The sequence below is a fragment of the Thamnophis elegans genome, chromosome 10 (genome assembly GCF_009769535.1).
Source record: "Thamnophis elegans isolate rThaEle1 chromosome 10, rThaEle1.pri, whole genome shotgun sequence".
In the NCBI taxonomy this organism is placed as follows: domain Eukaryota; kingdom Metazoa; phylum Chordata; class Lepidosauria; order Squamata; family Colubridae; genus Thamnophis; species Thamnophis elegans.
Window position 1 is genome coordinate 31,470,552 of NC_045550.1, and position 23,626 is coordinate 31,494,177.

Consider the following 23,626-nt stretch of genomic DNA (forward strand, 5'->3'; position numbering starts at 1 on the left):
ATATATGTCCCCTGCATATATTCTCCTATGCCATCTCTGGCCCATGACCTATTACCTATTATTCAGACATGAAAGCCCAATTGGTGCATTGTTTTGGCATTAACCAGACAGTGCTTGCATTATAATATACTTTCCTTTTCTGTGCCCCCCCCCCCCTGGCTCATTCAGTCCCCCCAATTATGTTTTTCACATGTGGCATCCTTCAAATCCTAGCGGGGCATATGGTTCTGAATTGATAACTGCTGCTATAGACCAAGTACTCTGTAATTCTAGCTCTGTCATCATGCCATCAGAAGAGTCTGATGAGGATAAGACACAGCTTGCTTCTCTAAGGGAAGAAAAATCAGCTCTGTGTGTAGCGCTTTGTCATCAGCTTCTGGCTGAGAGAAGGAACCATCAGCAAAAACTATACTGAACTATTTTAAGAGAAGTGACTTTATAAAATGATGGTAAATTTCGTTTGCATCTAGACAGCTTCCATATAGGGGAAAAGGTGATCACATCCCAAATAATAACTGTCCACATAAGGCTCAATTAGTAAATTACTAAAATAGTATTTATTACTCTTATGGGATAATTTCAGGCAACAGGATTAATTTAACCCAATCCAAGATTCTATTTCCTGCTTTCTTCTGCTGTGGTTCATCTAATTCAGGGGTGTCAAACTCGCAGTCCATGGGCTGGTTGCGTCCATGCTGGCCCCGACCCCGCCAGGTTTAGCAAAGTCCTGATACATCACGTGATGCCACAATGACACGAGTTTGACATCCCTGACCTAATCCATCTGCTCTGTCTTCACTGGAATTTTCCTGATTATGTAAGATACTGTACCTTTATTATCCCTGGAGAATAGCAATACAATATACACAGGATTATCTTTTTCCTTTAATAATTACACATCCCATTAAAGGGCTTATTTCTGATGTAATGAAAAGTTTGTTTTAACTGTAGTTTGTTGAATAAATCACAATGGCTGAATTCACACATAATAAGAGGCAGAACGTTTACATTTTTTAGGCTAAAGCTGCATTTGGCCCTTGGGTTGTAAAATGTAAGCAGAACCCATGCATAACTCTTATTGATTTAATTAAATTAATTTACTTAAGCACAGTTTGTATGTATTTAATATATTTCACATAAACTGTATTTAAGTAATTTAAATTTAAATACAAATTACTTAATTGCCTTCTCATATATGAATACAATGAACAAAACATATCAATAGACTTTTAGGAGCACACACCAAAGGAGGTTTCGTATTGTGTACCTCCATCATCAACTTGCAAATTTATAATTCATAGCAGCCGGCAGCATGTAATCTGTAAATCAAAGCAATACAAACCACATCATGGCTCAGCATAATCTATGAATCCATCCCTGGGTCCTTAGTAGGCATATCAGCATTGCAAAGTTGATTAGCTGATGACACATTAAAATGATTCCTACCTTAGAGAACCCCTTCCAAAAATGTATCAGGGGCATGTGCAGGGGGAAGGAGTAAAACCAGTCAAACTGTCAAGCATGAATGTGTGACTGGAGCCAAATTCCGGTGTAGACTCATGTAACACGAACACAAGTTCTACCAAAGGGTTAGAACTATGGTCACACTCACCCTCTTAACTTATTTAATGCAGTTTAAGTCCGTGATGTATGACCACAATTGAGCCCAAAATTTATGTTGCTAAGGGAGACATTTGTTAAGTGAGTGTTGTCCAATTTTATGACCTTTCTCACCACAGTTGTTAAGTGAATCATTGCAGCTGTTAAATTAGTAACACGATTGTTAAGTGAATCTGCCTTCCCCATTGGTTTTGCTTGCCAGATGATCGCAAAAGGCAATCGCTTGATTTCAAGACGCTGCAACGGTCATAAATATGAACAGTTGCTGAGCATCTGAATTTTGATCACAGGACCCTGGGGATGCTGCAAAAGTCATAAGTGTGAAAAATGATCATGTCACTTTTTTCAGTGTGGTTGAAACTTAGCGTTCAACTAAATGAATTGTTGTGCGTTGAGGACTACCTGTATTTCCCTATGAAAGCTCCCGAAATGCACTTTGGAGAAAACTACCACTGTGGCCTGTTTTTGACCAACAGTTAATGAAGCTATTTTTTGATATTGTCCTTAAAATTTAATATGATTTACTAAAATGATTTAGTAATTTTTTGCATTGTTAGTTACCACCCCATGTCAGGAACAATTTCACTGATTTGCAATTATACCTACAATTGGAACTAAATAAAACAGACCCATAATCTGGTTAAAAACTGTCACAATCAAATAACCTTTTATGTGGGTGGATAATATAGGATCAAAAAGCAGAAAGGCAACAAAAATAGCAAAAACCCATTTATTGCATCATAGTAGCCAACAGAAGCTAACACACCATAAATATCCTCTGCGGGAGACCAAGAAGAGAATCGTTTGGAGAAGATTAAGCTGAGGGCAAACATTAGAAGGCAGTTGGCCTTGGGAGACAAGCTTCCTAAATGAGGGCCCATCAAACAAAGGGAGTTATCTAGGTAATTTTGTTTCTTTTGATTTGGTATTCTCAACAGAGCTTTCTGACATAGAAGTGTTTTTTGATACATACCGGTGTTTTGTTTTTTTTCCAAAGATGTCCACCAGTATATCCACTCATTTGTGGAATATTTTCTGTGCAATCACCCCAGATCATTAGTTTTGCCAAAAGTATCCTGCTGAACATTTATGCATTCCTACTATGTCCTCTGGGAAAGTTCCTCTTTCGAATGGAAAGAAAAGGCTAATGGGGCAAGTAATACCTGCTGCAAACAATTGAAATAGCCACCAAGGAGACAATGAAGACGACCCCTGCTGCGGCAGAACCAGCAATCAATGGCAGTTGTTCTCTCAATTCTGACTTGTAGTCATCTGGAGGGGAAAAAAATAAGTAGTTTTGCAATTTTACTGCCTGCTGATATATACCTTCCACAGTTAATAATACATCCTGATTATTTATTGATGAGACTGGTACCCTCCTATTCTTTCAGGATGGCATACACAGGTAATTGCATTTTACCCTACTGTTTGCAAAATGAGATAAGCTAACAAGCAGTGTTTGGTTCAAGGCAATACAGGGAGTTGCATGGCAAATCAGGAATTTTAATCTGTAGTCCCCTTTTTAAGCCCCAGTATTCACTACCAAAACTATTATGGTACCCTCTCATGCCCTGAAAATAATTTTGTAGTTGCTAATGGAACTCAGGTTTGATTGCAACCTCCTCCTCCTCCTCCTCCTCCTCCTCCTCCTCCTCCAATTATATTTAAAGCATTAAAGCTAGGAAAATAAAACCCAAACAACAGATTCTACAATTAATTTGAAGCTTCTGGAATTCTTGATATTCTATGAGCTTGGTTATTTGCTTTAATTTAATTACCCAGCTAGGTAATATCATCATTGCAGTAAGTATGGGATTGGCCACCTGTCTCAGTATAGTAGTTTACCCAGTCAGTTTTGGAGGTTAAGCATATTTGTGTGTGTGTGTACACATATACATATACATATACATATACATATACATATACATATACATATACATATACATATATATATATATTTTTACAACCCCTGGTAAGCCCCAATTATGGGAGGAAGCTAACTGCTTCCATCATCTGTCAATCGGCTCGTCACAAGAGTCCATCACGACAGAAACCCAATATTTTTACTGTTGCCTTTGTTATATTTGTGTTTTTTGTTTGTTTGTGCTGATAAATAAATAAAGGGAGATTAGTATAGATCTATTTCAAGCTATTTAGCTCTCATCAACTAGCCATACCCTTACTGGGATTTGAACCTGGGCTATATTACATACTAGGCAAACATCTTAGCTATTAGGCCACAGGCTCTTATCCTTTATCAGCGAAGCCAGGGTGAAAGGTATCCATTTTCCAGCCCAGGTTCAAATCCCAGTAAGGGTATGGCTAGCTGATGAGAGCTAAATAGCTTGAAATAGATCTATACTAGTCTTCCTTTATTTATTTATCAGCACAAACAAAAAAACCCCACAAATATAACAAAGGCAACAGTAAAAATATTGGGTTTCTGTCGTGATGGACTCTTGTGACGAGCCGATTGACAGATGATGGAAGCAGTTAACTTCCTCCCATAATTGGGGCTTACCAGGGGTTGTAAAAATATAATAGATACCTTTATATATATATACACACATATACATACATACATACATACATACATACATACATACATTTGTGTTGTATTTGTGCTGATATTTGGGCATACCAGGGGTTGTGACTTTAAATATATATATATTTAAATACACACACATATACACACACATACATACATATACATACATATACACACACACACACACATATATATATGTGTATGTATGTATGTATATATATGTGTGTGTGTGTATATATATATATATATATATATATATATATATATATATATATATATATATATATATGTTGCATTTGTGCTGATAAATAAATAAAGGGAGACTAGTATAGATCTATTTCAAGCTATTTAGCTAGCAGCTAGCCATCCCCTTACTGGGATTCGAACCTGGGCTGTATTACATATTAGGCAGTTATATTAGCCACTAGGCCACAGGCTCTCCTCCTTTATCAACTAAGCCAGGGAAATAGGTATGTATTGTGTCACAACCCTTGGTATATTTGGGCATACCAGGGGTTGTGACACAATACATACATACATGCCTACATACATACACACACACACATATATACAGTATACACACACACACACACACACACACACACACACTAGCAGGCAGCAACCCTATGCTCACTTATGATGTTAGCTAGTTGGGTAATGAAACATCTGTAAGAACACAATGAAACTCAGAGAGCATGAAGGACTCCACCTTGAGCTACATATATTTTGTTCTAAATTGAAGGCTTTGGTGGGATTGTGAAGAAGATTGTGGTTTATAAGTGTTCATTCTGCTAGTAATATCAATTATAATTTAGATTTCTATCCTTCAGCTTTTCATCACAAGTACTGATTAATTTCTACATTTTGGCAAACTTTAGTTTGCCATTATATCTGAATTGAACAATTTATGGTTTCTGGTAGCCCTGAAATTCAGGATGGATACTTACTATAAAAATCTAGGAAATAATATCCCTTGTAACATTGTCTGACTTCCTCAAGAATGTATTCAGATAAAGGGCTGTCTATTTGCACCCACCTTACCACAATGGACTGGTAGACAATAAATTAATTTGATTAACATTACTGCTTATCTTCTAATAATTCTGGCATGAATACTTAATAGCTTAAAATAAATTCATACAAACAGAAAATTTCACACCTCTTTTTAATTTTCTTATTCTCATTTGAAGCTAATTACTGGTATCTGCTTTAATCTCTTGCCTGATGCATAAATTTTGAACAAATTCTCATCTAACAATCAATTATTATTTAATAATACAGTATCCATTCTTGTTAGATTTCAATTAGCTGCTTATGTTTCGGGCTGGATATTCTCTATGCCTGTCTAATTGTCTAAGTAAAATGAAAAGATATTTTTAAAAGGGCTCAACTCTTCAGTTAGCAGTTGATGCACACATGCTTCCCATTTCTTCTTCAGTTAGACATTGCTTAAGTAGAGTGGACTCGGGGATTACAGTTAGGCTTATGTAGCAAAACGATGTAAAAGTACTCTAGAGAGGAACCATCTGAGTTACGATATTATGAAGTGGGACATTAGTGTAGATGAATGAAGAGATTAAAACAGGTTTATTCATTTGCTAAAAAAAACCTTAAAAGAGGCCAATAGAGGTCAATATATTCTTGTTTTTATCCATCAACATACTTTTGAATTAATATGCAATTAGTAGTCACATTAATTGTTCCATTATGTTATATAAATACTGAAGGACAATGACTATAGTAATGAATTACATTCAGATCTAGCTTTAGAATATTTTTTGAAAAGCATCCAGCTCATGACAAAATATGTACAATATACAGCAATATCTGTATAACCTAGGTTTCCTGTGGAATGAATTTAATGTTGTTAAGGATGAATGTATAAAAAGAGAATGCCAAAAATGAAGAAATGGAAGAAAGCAAATTTGATGTCAGAATATAGAAATTGTCAAGAAGACAAGCCAAAGCCAAGAAAAATGAAAATGTTCTAAGGAAACTTAACAAAGAGTTTCAGAGAATGGTTTCACAAGACAAGAACCAATATTACAGTAACATCTGTAAAGGCACTGAACATGGAAACAGCATGGAAAAAGAGGAAAGTTCATTAAAAAAAATATCTGAACTCAGAGGTTCCAACCTCAAATTGGTATAATGCTGCATTTCATGACTTAAAAAAACCCCAAGGCACCTTTACAGCCTTGTTTTTCTCCTGTGGCCCCCACCTCACTGTACATTGAGGTCTCATTACCTGATACACACATTAAATAATAATCTGATACATGTTCTGGCATCAACAAGGTAGTATTTGCAGTAAAATACACTTAACTTTTCTATGACCCCCAACACACGTCATGGCCCCCTGTTTCATGTTTTTCATCTGTGTCCTCATTAAAATACCCAAGGTTCCATAGGGGATAATATGGCTACTGGTTGAGAACTGCTGTACTAATGGATACCAGTGGACAGATAATAATGAATTCAAAGGAAAAGAAAAAGTCAGAAATTGAGAGACCATGCATTCTGACTGTTTTAGCCATGAAAGCTACTGGGTGACCTTGGAGCAGCCAATCTGTCTCAGCCCAACTCACCTCACGGGGTTGTTGTTATGGGAAAAATAGGAAAAGGAAGGTATGTTATTTGTAAAGGCAGGACACAAATAAATAATAAAAAGAAGTATACTGAAATACAGGTAGTCCTCAACCTATGACCTTTGCCTCAGTGGCCATTCTAAGTTGCAATGGCAATAAATTAGGTCAGAATTTTTCTGCACCCTGTGGTCATGTGATCTGAATACCTGTCAATCCATTTGCATCTACAATCAGTTGACAAGTACCATGTGATCACATGATTACCATTTGTAACCTTCTCTGCTGGCTTCCCCAGATAGAAAATGGGGGATCTGGCAGGGAAGATCATAGGTCACTGGAGTAAGTCTCTCCCACCTATGCATCCTCTTTCTGCTCTATTCCACTCACACCATGTAGTCATTAACCTCCTTGCACACTCCCTGACTTATGTCACACCTTTGCACACTTTCCTCAGTATATATGGCACCTCTTACATACCCTTCCCTCCCCTTTCCCAATCCATATGATACCCTTCTTGCACCCCCCAGGCAGGGACCTCTTGCACACACCCTTGCATCCACATTCACCCTCCCTGACCTCTTGTGCATTCCTTGAAGCCTCCATGTGTTACACCTCTTGTGCATCCTCCTGACCCTTTCTCACAAAACAGAAATTACTGTCCTATATGCTGTTTTAAGTACAGGACTACTTGTAAAGTATAGAACATACAAGATAACTTAGAAGATAATTCCTGCTTACAGGAACCTCTAATATTAGATGATCAGCACTCATTATCAAATTGAAAGGCTACAGCACATCTATGGGAACATGGGAAGAAATAGAAAAAGAATCAATCAAGTAGCAAACTGTGCCAGCAAATCTGGACAATTATACGGTAACTAATAAATTGGAAGATCAGTCCAATTGGAAGATCAGTCTACATACCAAAACCACCCAAAAGGGAGACTTAACAGGTCACATGGTAGCAAAATAATGCTTAGGATCAACAATGCAGATTAAAGTCCTACATGAAAAAAGAGATAGTTATAGGAAAAGCACAGGAACACAAGGCAATATTGTTGATGTACACAGGATAATTGAGAAAACCAAAGAATACCCAAAAGAACTAAATATGCACTTCGTTGATTAAGGAAAAGCCTTTGACCATATTAAGCTATGAAATGTGCTTAGAAAAATGGGGTCCTAGGACATCTCATTTTCCTTGTGAAAAACTTAAATACAGGTTAGGAATCCACAGTACAGACAGAACATGGACAAATATATTGGCTCCAGAGTTTGAAATGAATGCAATAAGGCTGTGTACCCTTCCCTTATTTATTCAATCTATTTGATGTGTACATATATGTATTAAGGGAGGCTAGATTGGATGAGTAACCAAGTTCTAAAATTGGAGGAAGAAACTTCAATAACTTGAACTATACCAATGGCTGAAAATACGAAGGTTCGGTGAGGTCTCATGATAAAACGCAAGGTACACTGTGAAAAAATGGGGTTAAATAACCAGCCTTAGAACAGACAATGAAGATATTCAAGTGGTGGATTGCTTCTGCCTTTCAGAATCAACCATCAATGGCAAGAGAACAAGAAGTTCAGAAATACATCATGTATAACCACTTGTACAGCAGCTATAAAGATCTTGGAAAACTATTCAAATGCAGTTATGTGTCTATACTAATAGCGATCAGGGCTTTGAAGTATAAGGATAAGATGAATATTGATGTTTTTGAACTCTGATGTTGGCAGAGTCCTGGAATACACTGGACAGCCAAGAAAACAAATGAATGGATCACTGAACAAAATTATCCAGAGTTCTAACTTAAATACAGGTTAGGAATCCACAGTACAGACAGAACATGGACAAATATATTGGCTCCAGAGTTTGAAATGAATGCAATAAGGCTGTGTACCCTTCCCTTATTTATTCAATCTATTTGATGTGTACATATAAGCCACTCAAATGATTAGGCTCAAATGAGTCTACTTTAGACAAAGACCTTCTAGTAGAGATGGACGTAATGCTGGGAAAAATAGAAGGAAAGGAAGAAAAGAAGAGCATGACCAGCATTAAGATGGATAGACTTGGTTATAGTGATGATGAATGCACTATTGGAAGACATAAAAGACCAGGTAAGGGACAGATTGTCCTAGATGAAACCTAACTATGTTGTCACTAACAGTCAACAATGACATGGTGGCACATAATCAACATAGATTTATAATGAATAAGAATTGAATGCTTGTTGTAGTAGGATTGACCAGAACAAGCAAACAACTTTTTTAGTTGTAGAACGTCATACCTAGAGTGTTGTCATCGTAGACATTTGTTTGACATCTGATCCAAAATCCTTTCAGCTCCCAACAAAGAATTCCCCTCTCCAGGCTTAGATTTAGGGGAAAATAGTAGGTGAACTTTTTTAATATTCGATTCTTGTAGATCATTATTATTACTTTTGAAAAAGCTATTGTTTAGGCAAAGGCTGGTATGCATCTCTCTCTCTCTCTCCCTGTGTGTGTGTGTGTGTGTGTGTGTGTGTGTGTAATGAAAAACAATTAAAAGCATCTGCCTACCCCAAATTCAGAAAGCTGTGATGAAGAATATCAAGATGATAATTCTGAATAATAATTTTCTAAAATATTATTTCCTAAGCTAGTGGCCTCTAGGCAGATAAGTGTGGATGAGGAACATTATACTCCAATGAACCTGCAGGCTCCAATGACATTTAGTGTGCATCCAATGTCTCTCCTAGGCATCTCAATACATTTCTACTCTCCAGAAATTCTATCCCATAATCTGTTGCTAGGTAACAATAGAACTTTCAGTGGGTAGATAAGAAACTTACATGGTACATAAGTTGTTTTATTGTGGAGAAAATCTGTCTACTGCAGTTCACAGCAATCTGCAATATGCTAGGGTTTAAAACCAAGACTTTTCTTCCTGCCTTTTTGAGTCAACAATATTCAATGGCTTTCTTTAAAACTATGTCAACAATTGCAGCTCAGGCAGGTTTACATAATGATTCTACATACAGATCCTTGAGAATTATAGCTTCGTACCTTGCCAGTTTCAACTTTTACAGAGTATTACAAAGTTTTGTTTTGTATTTAAAATTATCTTGTACTAGTCCCCAGAAATGAATTATGTATGATTAAAGAATGATTTTGGTCACTTTGCAAATAGTTCATGTAACTTTCCTATAAAATAGTAAACTTAAGTATTTCAAAAGTCTGTAGGTGCAGGATAAACTGATCAATTGCTGGCTTATTTACCCATCTAAATATTTTCTCTTTCATTCTGTGTATTTTCAAAAATGATTTTTCTTAGTTATACATTACTGAGACACTACATATACATGGGCCATAAACCCAGAAAGTAGCTATTGAGTTCTTTAATTTTGACACACAGCATAATTGTGAAATATTCAGTCCCAGCATCTTTTAATATTTAAAAAAAGATTTGTATCCATACCTCTCTAATATAAGGGGCCTTTTTAGACACTTTCCCTAGTGCTTTTTAAGAGCTCAGGTATTTCCAATATAATCTTTTAAAATGCAACATTTCAAATGCAACTAATCCTTAAGCACAAAACATTTTAAAATATACTCCTTTCCTGGGTAGCAGGGCATGAAAAAAGGCATGTTATGTGTGCATTTTTAAAAAAAAAAATCTGAGAATGACCATCATATGCACGTATTGGTGAAAATTTAAGTTCATCCATTCCACACCCTTTAAAATCTGCATTCAACTTTAAAAAAAAAACACTTCTCTGTTCATGTCCAGATTCTTGAATAATCTACTACTATGCACTTTGGTGTTCCAACACAGACTTGGTTTTAGCTCTTCCTAAGAAGTGGTGGTGGGACTTGTTTTTCTTTTACAGCCAGAAAGAAATAAAATCTTGACTAGCGAGGAAGAGGAAGAGGTGGAGGAATTTCAGCCAGATTAGCCCTCCAAATGACAATGCATCTCACTTGTCTGTAAAATACTTGATCTTGCCATGCTACCCCATCACAGAAGGGTTTGAAAAGACAAGTTGGTTTAATTCATTTACACTGTGGGAATTTGACAGGGAGTGCAACCAACTTCCCTCACTTTTCAAAGGCACTCACCATCTGTCAGAGTTTGGAAGCACATTTTTCCACTGTATTTCCCATAGCCAGCCACAGTCCGAGCCCGCACCTGCACTACATAAACCATCCCAGGCCGGAGCCCATCGATTCGTGCAGTGTTGGTCTGACTTTTGGCCATAGAGGAGTTGTACTCACTGTGGTCCTTCAGTAAAGAACAAATGAAGGAGAGTATGAGGAAAGAAGCAAGATTATTTTTGCAGTATCAACTACAATGCTGGTAAAAAATAAATCAATCCCATGTACCAACTTGTCTCTTGCTTTTCAACTGGTTAATGAAAAGGATGGAATTGAGGAAACCAGAGGGATATTTTTTAGCTATCTAAAACAAATTGAAATTGGGCTTTGGGGATGTTCTAAAACTGTAGCTCCCATAAACCTTAGAAATTTTCATGTTTAATGAGAATTGTTACCAGTCATCTGGAGGCTTCCTGATTGGGAAAGCTGAAGATTTCACATCTCTGAGCAAGGGACAAAGAAGTTAGGATTTTGTGTATCAATATTACGCAAATCCATTTTGATTCTTCTGTAATAATGTACAAATGAAAATAACTACAAATAATAAGCAACTAGAAAAGTGTTGTACTTATGCAACTTGCAGTGGAAGTGTGCCTATTGTGTACGCAAATGAGTAATATCTACATGTTTTTTCTGCAAAAAGAATACAATGCAATGGCTTGTAATTATCAGGTAGCTAATATTAATATTCAGCAAATATGTTTATTCTAGTTATTCACTCTTATAAATGGCCAGAATAAGAGAAACCATAGCTATATTTCAATACTTATCTTCTACACTTGGCATGACCTGACTATGAAAATGATATAAAACAGCCATCATAGTTCAAGCACAAAGATAAGGTATAACAAAACTAGCATCCTTTCTCAAGCTTTTTAGCATGCAATTTTTTTTTTGTTACATTTAATTAAAAATCTTGGTTTTGACTCAAAACTTTGATTTTATCACTTTTCCTATTTATTCCTGGATATGGTCTGTCCTATACTGGATGGTGGGCAGCAAGGCCTAAAAATGATTCCAGTTAAATCATTGACATTCACACAATGATCTGTGCAACATGATCCTATGAAGTAGGAGGTTTCACTCTATGGCTGAATGCAGCTGGAAGTAAACAAATTTATCCACATTTTCTTTCATCTTAAGCTCATTACATATATTTTTTCCTGTGCTCCAACTGCCTTTCTCCCCCCCCCTTTCTAGATTGTTTATTTCACCCATGCAGTTGAATATTGAGGTGGGAGGATCTACTGCAAGTATGACAAAAGCAACCAAGTACAATATTGTGCCTGTGACATTACTTCGTCTCGGGATGATTGTCTAATCCTAAACATCAGGCATGGTTGGCAGGCCTGTACAGCAGCATGGCAGCTGATGCTTGCTTCCTGACAATCTGGCATTGGATATCATTTACTGTACCCCAGGGCCTCGTGGGCAAAACTAGTTCAATCTACAGCCAACTGTGTCGGATTATATCTATCTAGCTCTTACAAGGTAATAAAACAGGAGTCATCTGTAGGATAGCAGGAGCTTACAAGATAGCTTTTGAAAGATAAGTATAGACATTAAGGACTGTTACATAGTGCACAAAATACTATCCAAGCATCATCAAAATAAGTCCAGATCCAGACTGGCATTCCTAGCAAGCTTTCAGTTGTTAAAACAATCCTTATTCAAGAAATAGGGACTGAAATAAATATATAATGCAGGCAAATAGGAACCAATGGCAGGCCCCAGCTTCAACTAGTTACTGTTGCCAGGTTTTTTTCTGCAGATTGATTTAGTGTAGCTTGCAATAGGAATTCCCAATCTGCTGGGGTTTATCACAAGGCAAATAACAGGTAAAATTCATTAAACTAGAAAGCTATCGTGGAAGACTCAACAAAGAAAGAGCCCAACCACCTATATAAAAAATAATAATAATCCAAGTCAAGTTTATCTCACGAGTTCCTTATTGCTAGGTGGAAAAGAGGACATAAGAAGGAGAATCTTATTAAAATAAAATAAGATTTTCACAGTGTTATACAGAACCTTAGGCTGGAGTGAACACAGTAAATCTACAATCTAATTTTTGAATTAAATCAAAATCATGCATTCCATGATATGTTAAAAATAGCTGGCAGTTTTTATTCCATCTTCTCCCATTACCAGCCCAGCAAATTCCCTTCTCTGAAATGCATTCAGGCTTACGGTAGCTGGTCTTGAGCCCATGGCGCTGCTAATCTCAGGGATGCAGATCCGGCTCAGCTTCTCGTAATAACGGATTTCATAGTCCAGGATGATGCCATTGGGCTGTTCTGGCTGAGGCCATGACAGCGTGATGCTCCTCATGGTGGCACTTACCTGGTGCATAATAAGAACTGTGGAAGGTGCTATGGAGAAAGGAGGGAATAGGAATTGCAAGAAAAGTGAAACATCACTTCAGGGGACGGTAGTGAGATACTCTGAAGAAATAAAAAGAAAACACCAGGATGCAGACAAGGAGAGGAGGTCAGTGAAAATGGGGAAGGGGAGGAGACATGTAACACAACATAGTGCACTTCAATACAATAATAAAACAAAGTATTTTATGACATAAAGAGAAAAATTAACACAGGGACTAACATCCTTTGTTATTACTGTTAGCTTTCTGTGTTGGAAATGACTCTGGGCATAATGTTTCAGAAAAGAATACACACAAATAAATTAATTGATGAAAGCAAGTTATTATTGTCAAGGACCCTCCAAAGACTTCATACAAAACTGTGCTAGCCCCACTAAATTAACAAGAGCAGCGTAAAAATAAATATCAATAGCTTTCAATGATATTTTGATAGGGGAGGTTTTCAATAAAATATACTTTTAAAGCAGGCTACTTTGAAGCCCTATATAAGCATATCAATATAATTCTGCATATTTACAAGACCCCTTGTAAGGGTCTTCTGAATCTTCCTTTCAGAACTGGATTCTCACTGTCCTTTCACCTGTCATCTTCCTTGTTTCTGTATGCATGTTTCCCTTTTGAGTTCTCCGTTTCTTCGGAAAAAGCCAATTTCTTCCTCTGCTTTTCTTCTTTCATTTTTTTTCAGTGGCTGCCCTATGACACTTAACATCTTTCATTCATATGCTTTACTTCAAATAAAGAGTGTGAACAAAGAATGTTAAGTTACCTCCTCCAAGATTTCTTTTCTAACCCGTCAAGTCACTTCTTTCTTTATATTTTTTTCCCTATCTACTGCCTCCTCCATAATATTCTTGTCAAAGGCTTCTTTATTTCTGATGCCTTTTTTGCACTTACATTTCTCAGCTTAGATTCCATTCTTCTTTCTCTGTATATCAGTTCTTTACCCAATATGGTTTGGCTACTAAAGTGTTAGACTGGAACTTTCCAGCTTTCTATCAAATTTCAGCCATAGGAGTTCACTAAGTCTTTGGGGAGGGGGTGGTTTCAGTCATTGTTTCATGCCCAACCTACTCTCCAGCATGGCTTGGGCATAAAATTAAATAGCAATAGCAATAGCAGTTAGACATATACCAATTCATAGGGCTTTCAGCCCTCTCTAAGTGGTTTACAGAGTCAGCATATTGCCCCCAACAACAATCCGGGTCCTCGTTTTACCCACCTCGGAAGGATGGAAGGCTGAGTCAACCCTGAGCCGGTGAGATTTGAACAGCCGAACTGCAGAACTGCAGTCAGCTGAAGTAGCCTGCAGTGCTGCATTTAACCACTGCGCCACCTCGGCTTTGAAGAGACCCATGCCAATTGCGCGCGCGAGAGAGAGAGAGAAGAGTAAGTGAGTAAAAGTTAAGCTGTGCTATCATCAGGGATAGTCATATCTCCTATATTATTAATATGCTCCATTTCTTCCCCTTCCTAATTTGGGTATCCTTCAGATTCATGATTTCCAATTCATATATTTTTTCTAGTCAGAAAGGACCACTGCTAGAAATCCCAAGAGCTTAAATTTGTTGTATTTCAAAATTTCAGGCATAGGGCCTGACTATCTGAGTGATTATGCCCAGTCATTCCGGTTCACCTAATATATTTATATCTACTGGATGTACTCCAAGTCAATCAATCTTTCTTTATGGTCACACAGGCCAGAATAAAAATTAAAACATTCAAATAAATAAAACAGAACAGAACAAGACATAGTATATTACAGTTAGTGGTGTGATCTTTGATGGGCGACCAAAGTCTGCCTAATTTTACAAACAGTATAACAGAATTTAGAGATGTTCAAAGAAACTGTATTGTGCTGATCCAACAGTAACAGCTTCACATAAAAGAGATCAGAATTTACCAGATACTTTTAACAGTAAGAGGTTATAAAATGTGTCTGTGGATCCTTATAGACAGTACAATATAACAGGACATGAGCTGTTTTCAATAAACCTTGTCCACAGGTGGACTCCAGATTCCTTTTATTTAAACACTGACATCTTAAGGGACTGAAGAAGACAGTTTACTCTGTCACTCCCCTTACCCTCTGGAATAGCATCCCTTCAAAGATACAGATCCATTTTCCTGGGGTACTAGAAGACTCTTAAGACCTGGCTCTATTCTCAGGCTTGTTCCAATACTTTGGAACTTTACACAACTAGGATCCTCAATGATGGGAAAGCCTGTAAACACACAATCTATATGCTGAGATTAACATCTATTTAATATAACTACCTTATACTCTCCTCATATAGCAAATCAAATCAAAGAGACTTTGAAACCCACTTTTCTCTAGCACTGTTTAGAAAATATGGCTCTTAACTTTGGAATTGCAATTTGATGCTACTTTTTAAATTATGTATTTTTCTACTAATTTACATATTTTATATTATTTTACACTTGTATATTTTATCCACTACTTCTGTAATCATTTGAAGTATTATAAGGGCACCTATTACTATTTGTGATATGCTATTATAAATTATTTTAATATGTTGTGAACCTCCCTGGGAGAAATAACCATGATTTAGAATCATGAAAAAACAGATATTGTTCTTCTTCATTTTATGCTGTAGAAAACATCCACTTCCAAAGCAAGTGACATTTGTAGTAACATATATCAGACTATCAAACCAGAATAGTTCTTCCCTCTCTATGAAAATTCCAATACTTCTCTCATGAACAGCAAAAACCTCTCATAGCTACTTCAAATTTTTCATTATTGTCATTATGAAAAAGGCCAATGGCAGTTCTGTGCCTGGTATGTGCAGCATACTTAAGCAGGTTAGTTAGGAACATAGCTACTGCCTTTATACCATTCCTTAAGATTTGCTATTTTTCTTGTGGCTTAAAGCAGCAACCTGTTTGTCTATTTATGACTCACTATAATGTACAGTACTAACAAAGATTGTTAGTACATAAAAACCCTTTGTCAAGGAAGGATCAGTCAGCAGAAAACTGGAGGTGTACAGCATGATAGGTAGCATTAAAGGAATCAATGCATTAAATGTTATGCAAAATGGAGAATCTATCCTCACTATCTTGTTAAAAACTTTACTAAAATAGATTATGATATGGTTCAATTTCATGAGTCTTTTCTGGCACCTTATACTAGTTCAGACAACTAGTATAATATGCTGTGAGTGTTTTTTTAACAGATTCATATAGGCATTTGGTGAGTTGTTGAGATGATTCATTTAGTACAGGGATGGAGAACTATGGTCCTCTTGTGGCTGGCTCAGGAATAATTCTGGGAATTGAAGTCCAGAAGGTCATAAAGGGGCCATAGTTCCCAACCCATAATTTAGTACATACCATTTGATATTTCACCTAGTTTGAGATATAAAATGCATTTCCATATAAAATGGAAAATATAAAAGGGAAGGATGTGGCATTATTGCTGTATTGCAGACAGCTTTTGTATGAACTGTTGCAGGTTTTTAGAGAACGGTTTTAAAACAAAGACAATTCACCCACCCCCAATCCTGTGAAATACAAAAGCCTGGAAAAACAAGGGCTGCTTCAGTCAATAACAAAAAAGTTCATAACACTTCCGCCAATCATTTGGAAAACTTGAACAACTCAACTTGCACAATTTTAGCTTTATAAGTTCAGAAAAAAAAAATCAAAAAGGCCACTGATATTACAAGGAAATGGGATCCCGTCACTAGGATCAGTGGTGGGATTCAACCAGTTAGCATTACATTAATGTAATGTACATTAGCTACATTACATGGGCAGACATTGCTTTCAAGACAAATGGAAGCTGGATCTTTCAGCCATAATTAATCTTGCTGATTAATTTTGGAATATACACACCTGAGGTACTGTACCCTTGAATACCATTTTATGTGCAACAGGAAACAAAAATAGACTATTGCTTTCAGTTATTGATGAGGGTAGAAAGTATCTTTCTGCTTAGGATTCTTGATAAAATAAAGCAGGGCTTAACATCAAAGCTCATAATGTTTTTATAATACTGGGAAGTTAATGTAGGTATCATTGCAGAACTGGTGTGTCCATGACAGTGTTTTACTTTTCTACCTCCCTGGCAGTTTTCAGTTTCAGTCCTCACATCTACCCCTTCCCCCTCTTCTGCTTTTGCCTAGACCGCCAAAACAGAAGTTTCTCTTTTTTTTTAAAAAAAAATGCTGATTAAAAATCGCAGCATGCAATGCTATTCCCTTGGAAGCAGAAGAAAGATCATGTTATAAAATAAAAATCTTTTCATTCCATTCTCCTACTGTAATTTAAAGTACTAGTTTTAACCAGCAAAGCCTTCTAGGACTTGGTGTTGAGTTTGTGACAGAACCATATTGTTCCAATGGAACGGGACCATTTTGATCATGCTGGAAAAAGCAGCTGGATGTTCCCTGTTTGGGAGATCAGGGAATTCAAAGCCTGAAGATGTTTTTATGTAATCAGGCCACAGCTCTCTGGAATGGCTTCCCGTGGAAAGGTTGAGTGGCCTCAATTTTAGCTACCTTCCAGGAGCAGCTGAAAATAAAGAATCCAGAAAGTGCTTGGGGATTGACAGCAAATTCTGTGTCAAGTTGTATAGCTGTATTTTTATTATTTATTGCTTTACTAGTTTTTGTGGGTCACTGAGAATCTTTTAAGGATTGTGATGGAATATGAATGCAATAAATACATTCCGTCCCTCCCCCTCCCTCCTTACACACAGAGAGAGAGAGAGAGAGGGAGGGAGGGAGGGAGGGAGGGGGAGAGAGAGAGAGAGAGAGAGAGAGAGAGAGAGAGAGAGAGAGAGAGAGAGAGAGAGAAGGAAACTGCTGCTATTTCCTTCCCACTGCAGAGGCCAAAATCTAGAGATTTTACCCTCAGTGAACCAATGGTGGATTGGAAGCAGCAGCACGAGAATGCGTAAGGTGTTTTTGTGGTTATGGCAAGATTCTACATGTTGTAGCACTTATATATTGAATCAGTCCATTGTCCCAGCTATTATTTACATTGATACAGTGATTAGTAGTAGTTGTCCAAGATTTCAGATGGGGAATCTTATCCTATCCTATGAGGGATGCCAGGAATTGAACATGGGATATTCTGCAATCTGCACGTACAACATGTGATTTGCCCCTAAGCCATAAACTTTAGACATTTCTGTGAAAAGAAAATAAAGAGATTTAAACCCTTTGCAAGTGTTAGGGTTTATTTTTGGACAGCCCTGGTTTTGGAGGACAATATGTGTGATACTATGTTGGTATGACCAAGGCTTATAACTTGCCAGGAAGTGGTGAAAAATCTATGTGGACAAAAAAGTTTTTACATTTCTGAGCCAGATTCCTGGAGAATCACTGACTTCATCCTTGAATCTTCCTACTGTATTTATTTATTTTTTAAACCCTGCTGGGGATGGCAATCCAGAAAGAATCAAGGCAATATCACTTGTGCTTCATTAAACAAGTTAATTTCCTGCCTGATCCTCCTGAGAAATCAAACTGTCTCATTTTAAAAGCCCACTGAAGCATGTGGTAAGGGCTCTGCTGGGATGAATTCTCAGAGCCTTCTAAATGATTTTCCTCATATATGCTTCTGAAACCCATGGTCCCTTAAGTCTCTGGTGCGCGGTGATGCCTTTTGGTGAATAGAGCAGGGTTAGTTACTGATAATTGGCCATTTTTTTCCTCACATACTGTAATGCTTTTACACAAGTGATGATTCTAATGTGCTCTTCTTTTCATTCTGCTTACAAATCACTATGCTAAATAGATTTCTAAGATTCATAATCAATTCCTTGTGAGCTAGAATAACTCCCTGTAAAGGTAAGGGTATGTAAACTATTTGAAAAAGGATACTAAATATTGTGCTATTTGTTACTTTTTGGAAATGTCATTCTCTTAATTTTAAAGCTGTTCTTGTATACATAAAACAGTCAAATTAAAAATTTGAGAAATATGGTATTGTGCACACACACACACACAAAACAAAAATTTTCTGGAGATATGAATTAAATATACAGCAATTCCTTCAAACATGAGAGCTATTTCAATGGAAAATAAAAAATTGTTTGGCACTAAAATGTCTGCTATCAAATATATAAGTTGAAATAGGTGTTTTCCAATGCTGGAAGATTACAACATAGTTGTATCTCAAAATACACAATGCATAACATAACCTGAATCCTAAAAAATACAGACTTTATAAGAGGTGACTCCCAGAAATGAGAAAGGAAAGCTTACTTGTTGTAAATGTTGCTGCCAAAAAAACAATATGTCCTATATGAGCTTTTCAGTCAGTGTAATTAAAGTCCTTACTTAATTCTAAGTGGGGAGGGTTTTTATAAATACTTATATGCATAATAGGGTATTGGTGGAAAAACTATTTACTATGGAAGAAGAGAAAGAATTAATTTATCATTGCTTGACTAGGTATTGATAAAATTCTGCTTCACTCTTTTGCTGCCACTTTTGAAAAGGGGAGAGGAGTAGAACAAGTCCAAGAAAGATACTGTTTAATTTAAAAATGTGCAATACAAAAATAAATGCTTATCTTGTTTATACTAAAATAAATAAAAACAAGCAGAAACTAGGGGGATTCTTGGTGTGCTGTTTGTTAGATTATTTCTTGTGATTGCAAAGCCCACCTCCCCCAAGCTGATGTTTTATATTTGTCTCATTTTTGTGATGTTTGCTACTGTTAATCTGCATCAGTAGCTATGATGATGGGCAGCAACAACAACAAAAAAGAGCCACATGGTAGTCATAAGAAACAATCTTAGAACCTTCCAAATGTGTGGACATCAGTATTTTCAGTAATGGTTACACTGGCTAAAACTTTTCAGACTTGATACATACAACTTGAAGATATGCAAGTTGTGAAAGGCTATTTAAAGATATCAAACAACTATTGACGAAAATATAGTCATTAGATTTTTTCCCCCTCTATTTAGCTTTTCAGCGATCAAGATCAAGATCAAGAGTAGAAAACAGTGCTTTCCTGGTATTTTGGATCACTCTGATAATCATCCTGGCTAGCATAACCAATGACAAGTTATTATTAGTCTAATTATTTGGACATGCCAGAATAAAGAAGCCAGGAAAGGACCAGTAGGATTTTTTTTTAAAGCCAGTTAAAGATGTTTATGCCGACCACTTGTTAGTGTGTAACATAATACGTAACACAAACTAAACCTATGCACTACAAATTATACAGGAAAACATTCCTCTGATTGTTTATATTTACCCAAATTTTATTTTGTGCTGTTATGGTCTTTCTGTTTTGGAAGAAGCAGCTCCTGTGTATTCAGGAATTCACTGAGTGGGGTGACTGCTTATTTTTTCCAGTGGATGATGTTGATAGTCCAGCCCTGCCTTTGTTTGCACAGCACATTTAATCCTGGGTTTTTAATTTTTTTTAATCTTTCCACATCCGTTCAGAGAAGATGATAATTTTCCAAAATTAAACACTTAGCTTGATTGCTGTTTTGTTAATTGCCACATTCACACCCCCCCTGGTGTTCCTGCCTATTTAACATGGATAATGCTGCAAAGATGATCAACATCAAATTGGTACGCAGGTGGATGGGCAGCAATACTGAGGGATCCCCATCCTTGCTTATTCAGATGGATTGCTTCGCATTATTGCATGAAGGAAAGAATTATACTGAAGTAGAAATCCCTTCCAAAAATCAAACAGACAAACAACAAGCATAAGGATCAGAATCAAGAAGCTTCTTATTGCATTAGAATGTATGCAACAAATTGGGCAACAAGGAGCTGATGGAATATTTTAGGAAGCTCTGCCAATTTTTCTATAATAATGTTCCCATACAAAATTCAGTTTGCTTAACAGGGAAATTTTCAGATTAAAGGATTAATCGAATTTGACAGTCTCACCTTTAGCCTATGACTTGATGCAGTCGTTAGCACAAAAATCTTGATTTCAATAAGGATTTAGGAAGGATACAAACACAGCAAATATCTTGGGTTGTCTTTGTGTTCTAGTTCCTGGTTTCTACACAAGGACACAGTCAAAGTGACCTTCGTTTATCCTGTACAATCTCACTTTTTTAACTAATGAGAAGTGTAAACCCTAGGGCTTAACAAAAGGTGAGGTCAGGACTGTCAGATAGCCAAAGAAGCATGATCTTGGTCAAATGATCTTGTTAGGTTGCTGTTAAACCAAGAAACCCAAAAGTCTGTTTGGCAAGATAGGGATGGGAAGAGAGCCAGATCAAAATTGGGGAAAAAATAAGATAGAAGTCTCAATTGTAATTACACTCTTCTCTCTTTGCTATATATCCTTTTTTTTTTCTCTCCAAGACATGATCTCAGTCTGGTTGAGGGGGATATCAACCATTCTGTTGTAAAAGTCAACTATGACAATTAAGCCATACAAAAATGTCACGTCCAATTTACAAAAAAATAACAAAGCCTGCCAGACCTATCTCTGTCCCATGGTCAGAAACTTGCAGCAGGTGCACACTACGTTTTGTAAAATCTAAAGACAAGTCATCTGAGAGGCTACCAAATTTGACAGACATTTTGTTACATCAGCAAAATGACAGATATACCACTATTAAGAATAATATTCTTGTGGGATTTTTCAAATGCATTTATAGAATCTACTATCATCATAACAGATCTGTTGGTAAAAATTCATCAGGCAAATTAATTCAAAACAATTGAAATGTAAAAAGCACTACAATGTCTTATAGGAATACTATGGGGGGGGGTGTTCACAAATGCGCGCTCGACAAAAACGCGCCGACAAAACTGGGGTGAGAAAACTGTGAGGTCGAAATCCCGCCCACAGAAGCACGCCAACAAATGCGCGCCGACAAAAGTGCGCCATCAAAAAACAACAAAAACAATGTAATAACCCTAACCCTAACTCTAACCCTTACCTTAACCCTAATCGCGCTTTTGTGGGAGCGGTTTTGTCGGTGCACCATTGTAAGCTTGCTGTCGACACTGCGGTTTTATTGCCGCAGTTTTGTCGGCACGCTGTTGTCGGACGCACATTTGTCGGGTCATGCTTTGGGGGAACCTATATTCCATAATATGCCAGGTCGGAATTTTTTGTTTTACTTTTTTCAGAAAAGATACCAACCAAAAATACTAATCTCTGTCTTACACAGAGTGTAATATGTAAAATCATTGAAAGTTCATGTATAACCAAATCATATATGTGTATAATTCTTACATAAGGAGATTATGACTTGTTATACATATTCCATTAAGACAGACTAACAAACTACATTATGGATAACAGAGGTAAGGAAGCTTTTTTGTGGGTAAAGGTTGTGCTTAATAGTTTAAGACTGCTGAGGGTCAAAAATTTGAGTGAACTGTCTCATGTCAAACATATGATTGGAGAGGTGCATTTAAAAAAAATTGGTATGTCAGTTTTGAACTTTCACAACATTTACCTATGTTTCAGTTCAAAGTGATGGGACATGTGATATCAGCTTTCGGTAGCTGGGACAAAGAAAGGTGCCAACAGACGGAAGAAGGTATTTGTCAAGCTACTGAAGATTTAATATTATCTCATAATATTAGTCACGCTGCCAAACTTCTGACAGGTTACGGGCCCAGTCCAGAGACAGAACCAGAGTGACTAGAGAGCTTAGAATGAGGAGTAACCCAGTGTAACCTTGCACCAGAGTAAGTGGTTTAAATCATAGGCAGCATGGCCTCCATCAGCATAATGGGAGGAGGTTTCCTGGTGTCTCAGTTGAATGAGACAAACTACCTCTCCTGGAGTGTGAAGATGGAGATGTACCTGCGGAGGGAGGGAGATATGGACGATTGATACTAAGCCACCACTAGTTCTGGATGATGGGGATCAGAGGAAAAATGAAAAGGCTCTAGCCAGCATAATTCTTGCTTTAGAAGAGAGTCAGTTGATACATGGGAGGGGTCTTCAAAGGAGTGCTGGGAGGCACTGCTCAGTGTGTATGTGGGAGAGACTGCTGGCAGTAAAGTGTTGCTGACTAGGAAACTGTATAAGGCACAGCTGAAGCTGGGAGTGTGTATGTCCACACATTTGCAGAATATGAGAAGGACATTCCTTGAGTTGGAAGAAATGGGAACGACATTTACCAAAGCACAGAAGGTGTAGGTGGTGCTTAGTTCCTTGGACAGTTCATGGGATGTTTTTGTGACTAGTCTAGAGTCCATGCAAGAACAGGATTTAACCATGTCATATTTAACTGGTCAGTTATTGAAGAAAGAGCAGAAACATCTGGAGAGGAGACCAGGAAAGGGAGGAGAGAGTATTCAGCATAGACCAGCATCTGTAAAAGTCCAGGAAAGAGTTAACTTTGTGAGGAGATGCTTCACGTGTGGT

At 37.1% G+C, this 23,626-nt stretch overlaps 1 protein-coding gene across 1 annotated transcript in view; it reads right to left on the reverse strand.

Annotated features, from left to right (window-relative positions):
* EPHB1 (EPH receptor B1) overlaps positions 1–23,626 on the reverse strand; it is a 303,154-nt gene that overhangs the window by 59,276 nt on the left and 220,252 nt on the right. The window contains exons 6-8 of the mRNA XM_032225657.1: positions 13,087–13,268; positions 10,864–11,026; positions 2,784–2,892 (exon numbers count right to left, since the gene is read on the reverse strand). Coding sequence (XP_032081548.1) covers positions 2,784–2,892; positions 10,864–11,026; positions 13,087–13,268 — 454 coding nt within the window. The remainder of the gene's footprint in view (positions 1–2,783; positions 2,893–10,863; positions 11,027–13,086; positions 13,269–23,626) is intronic.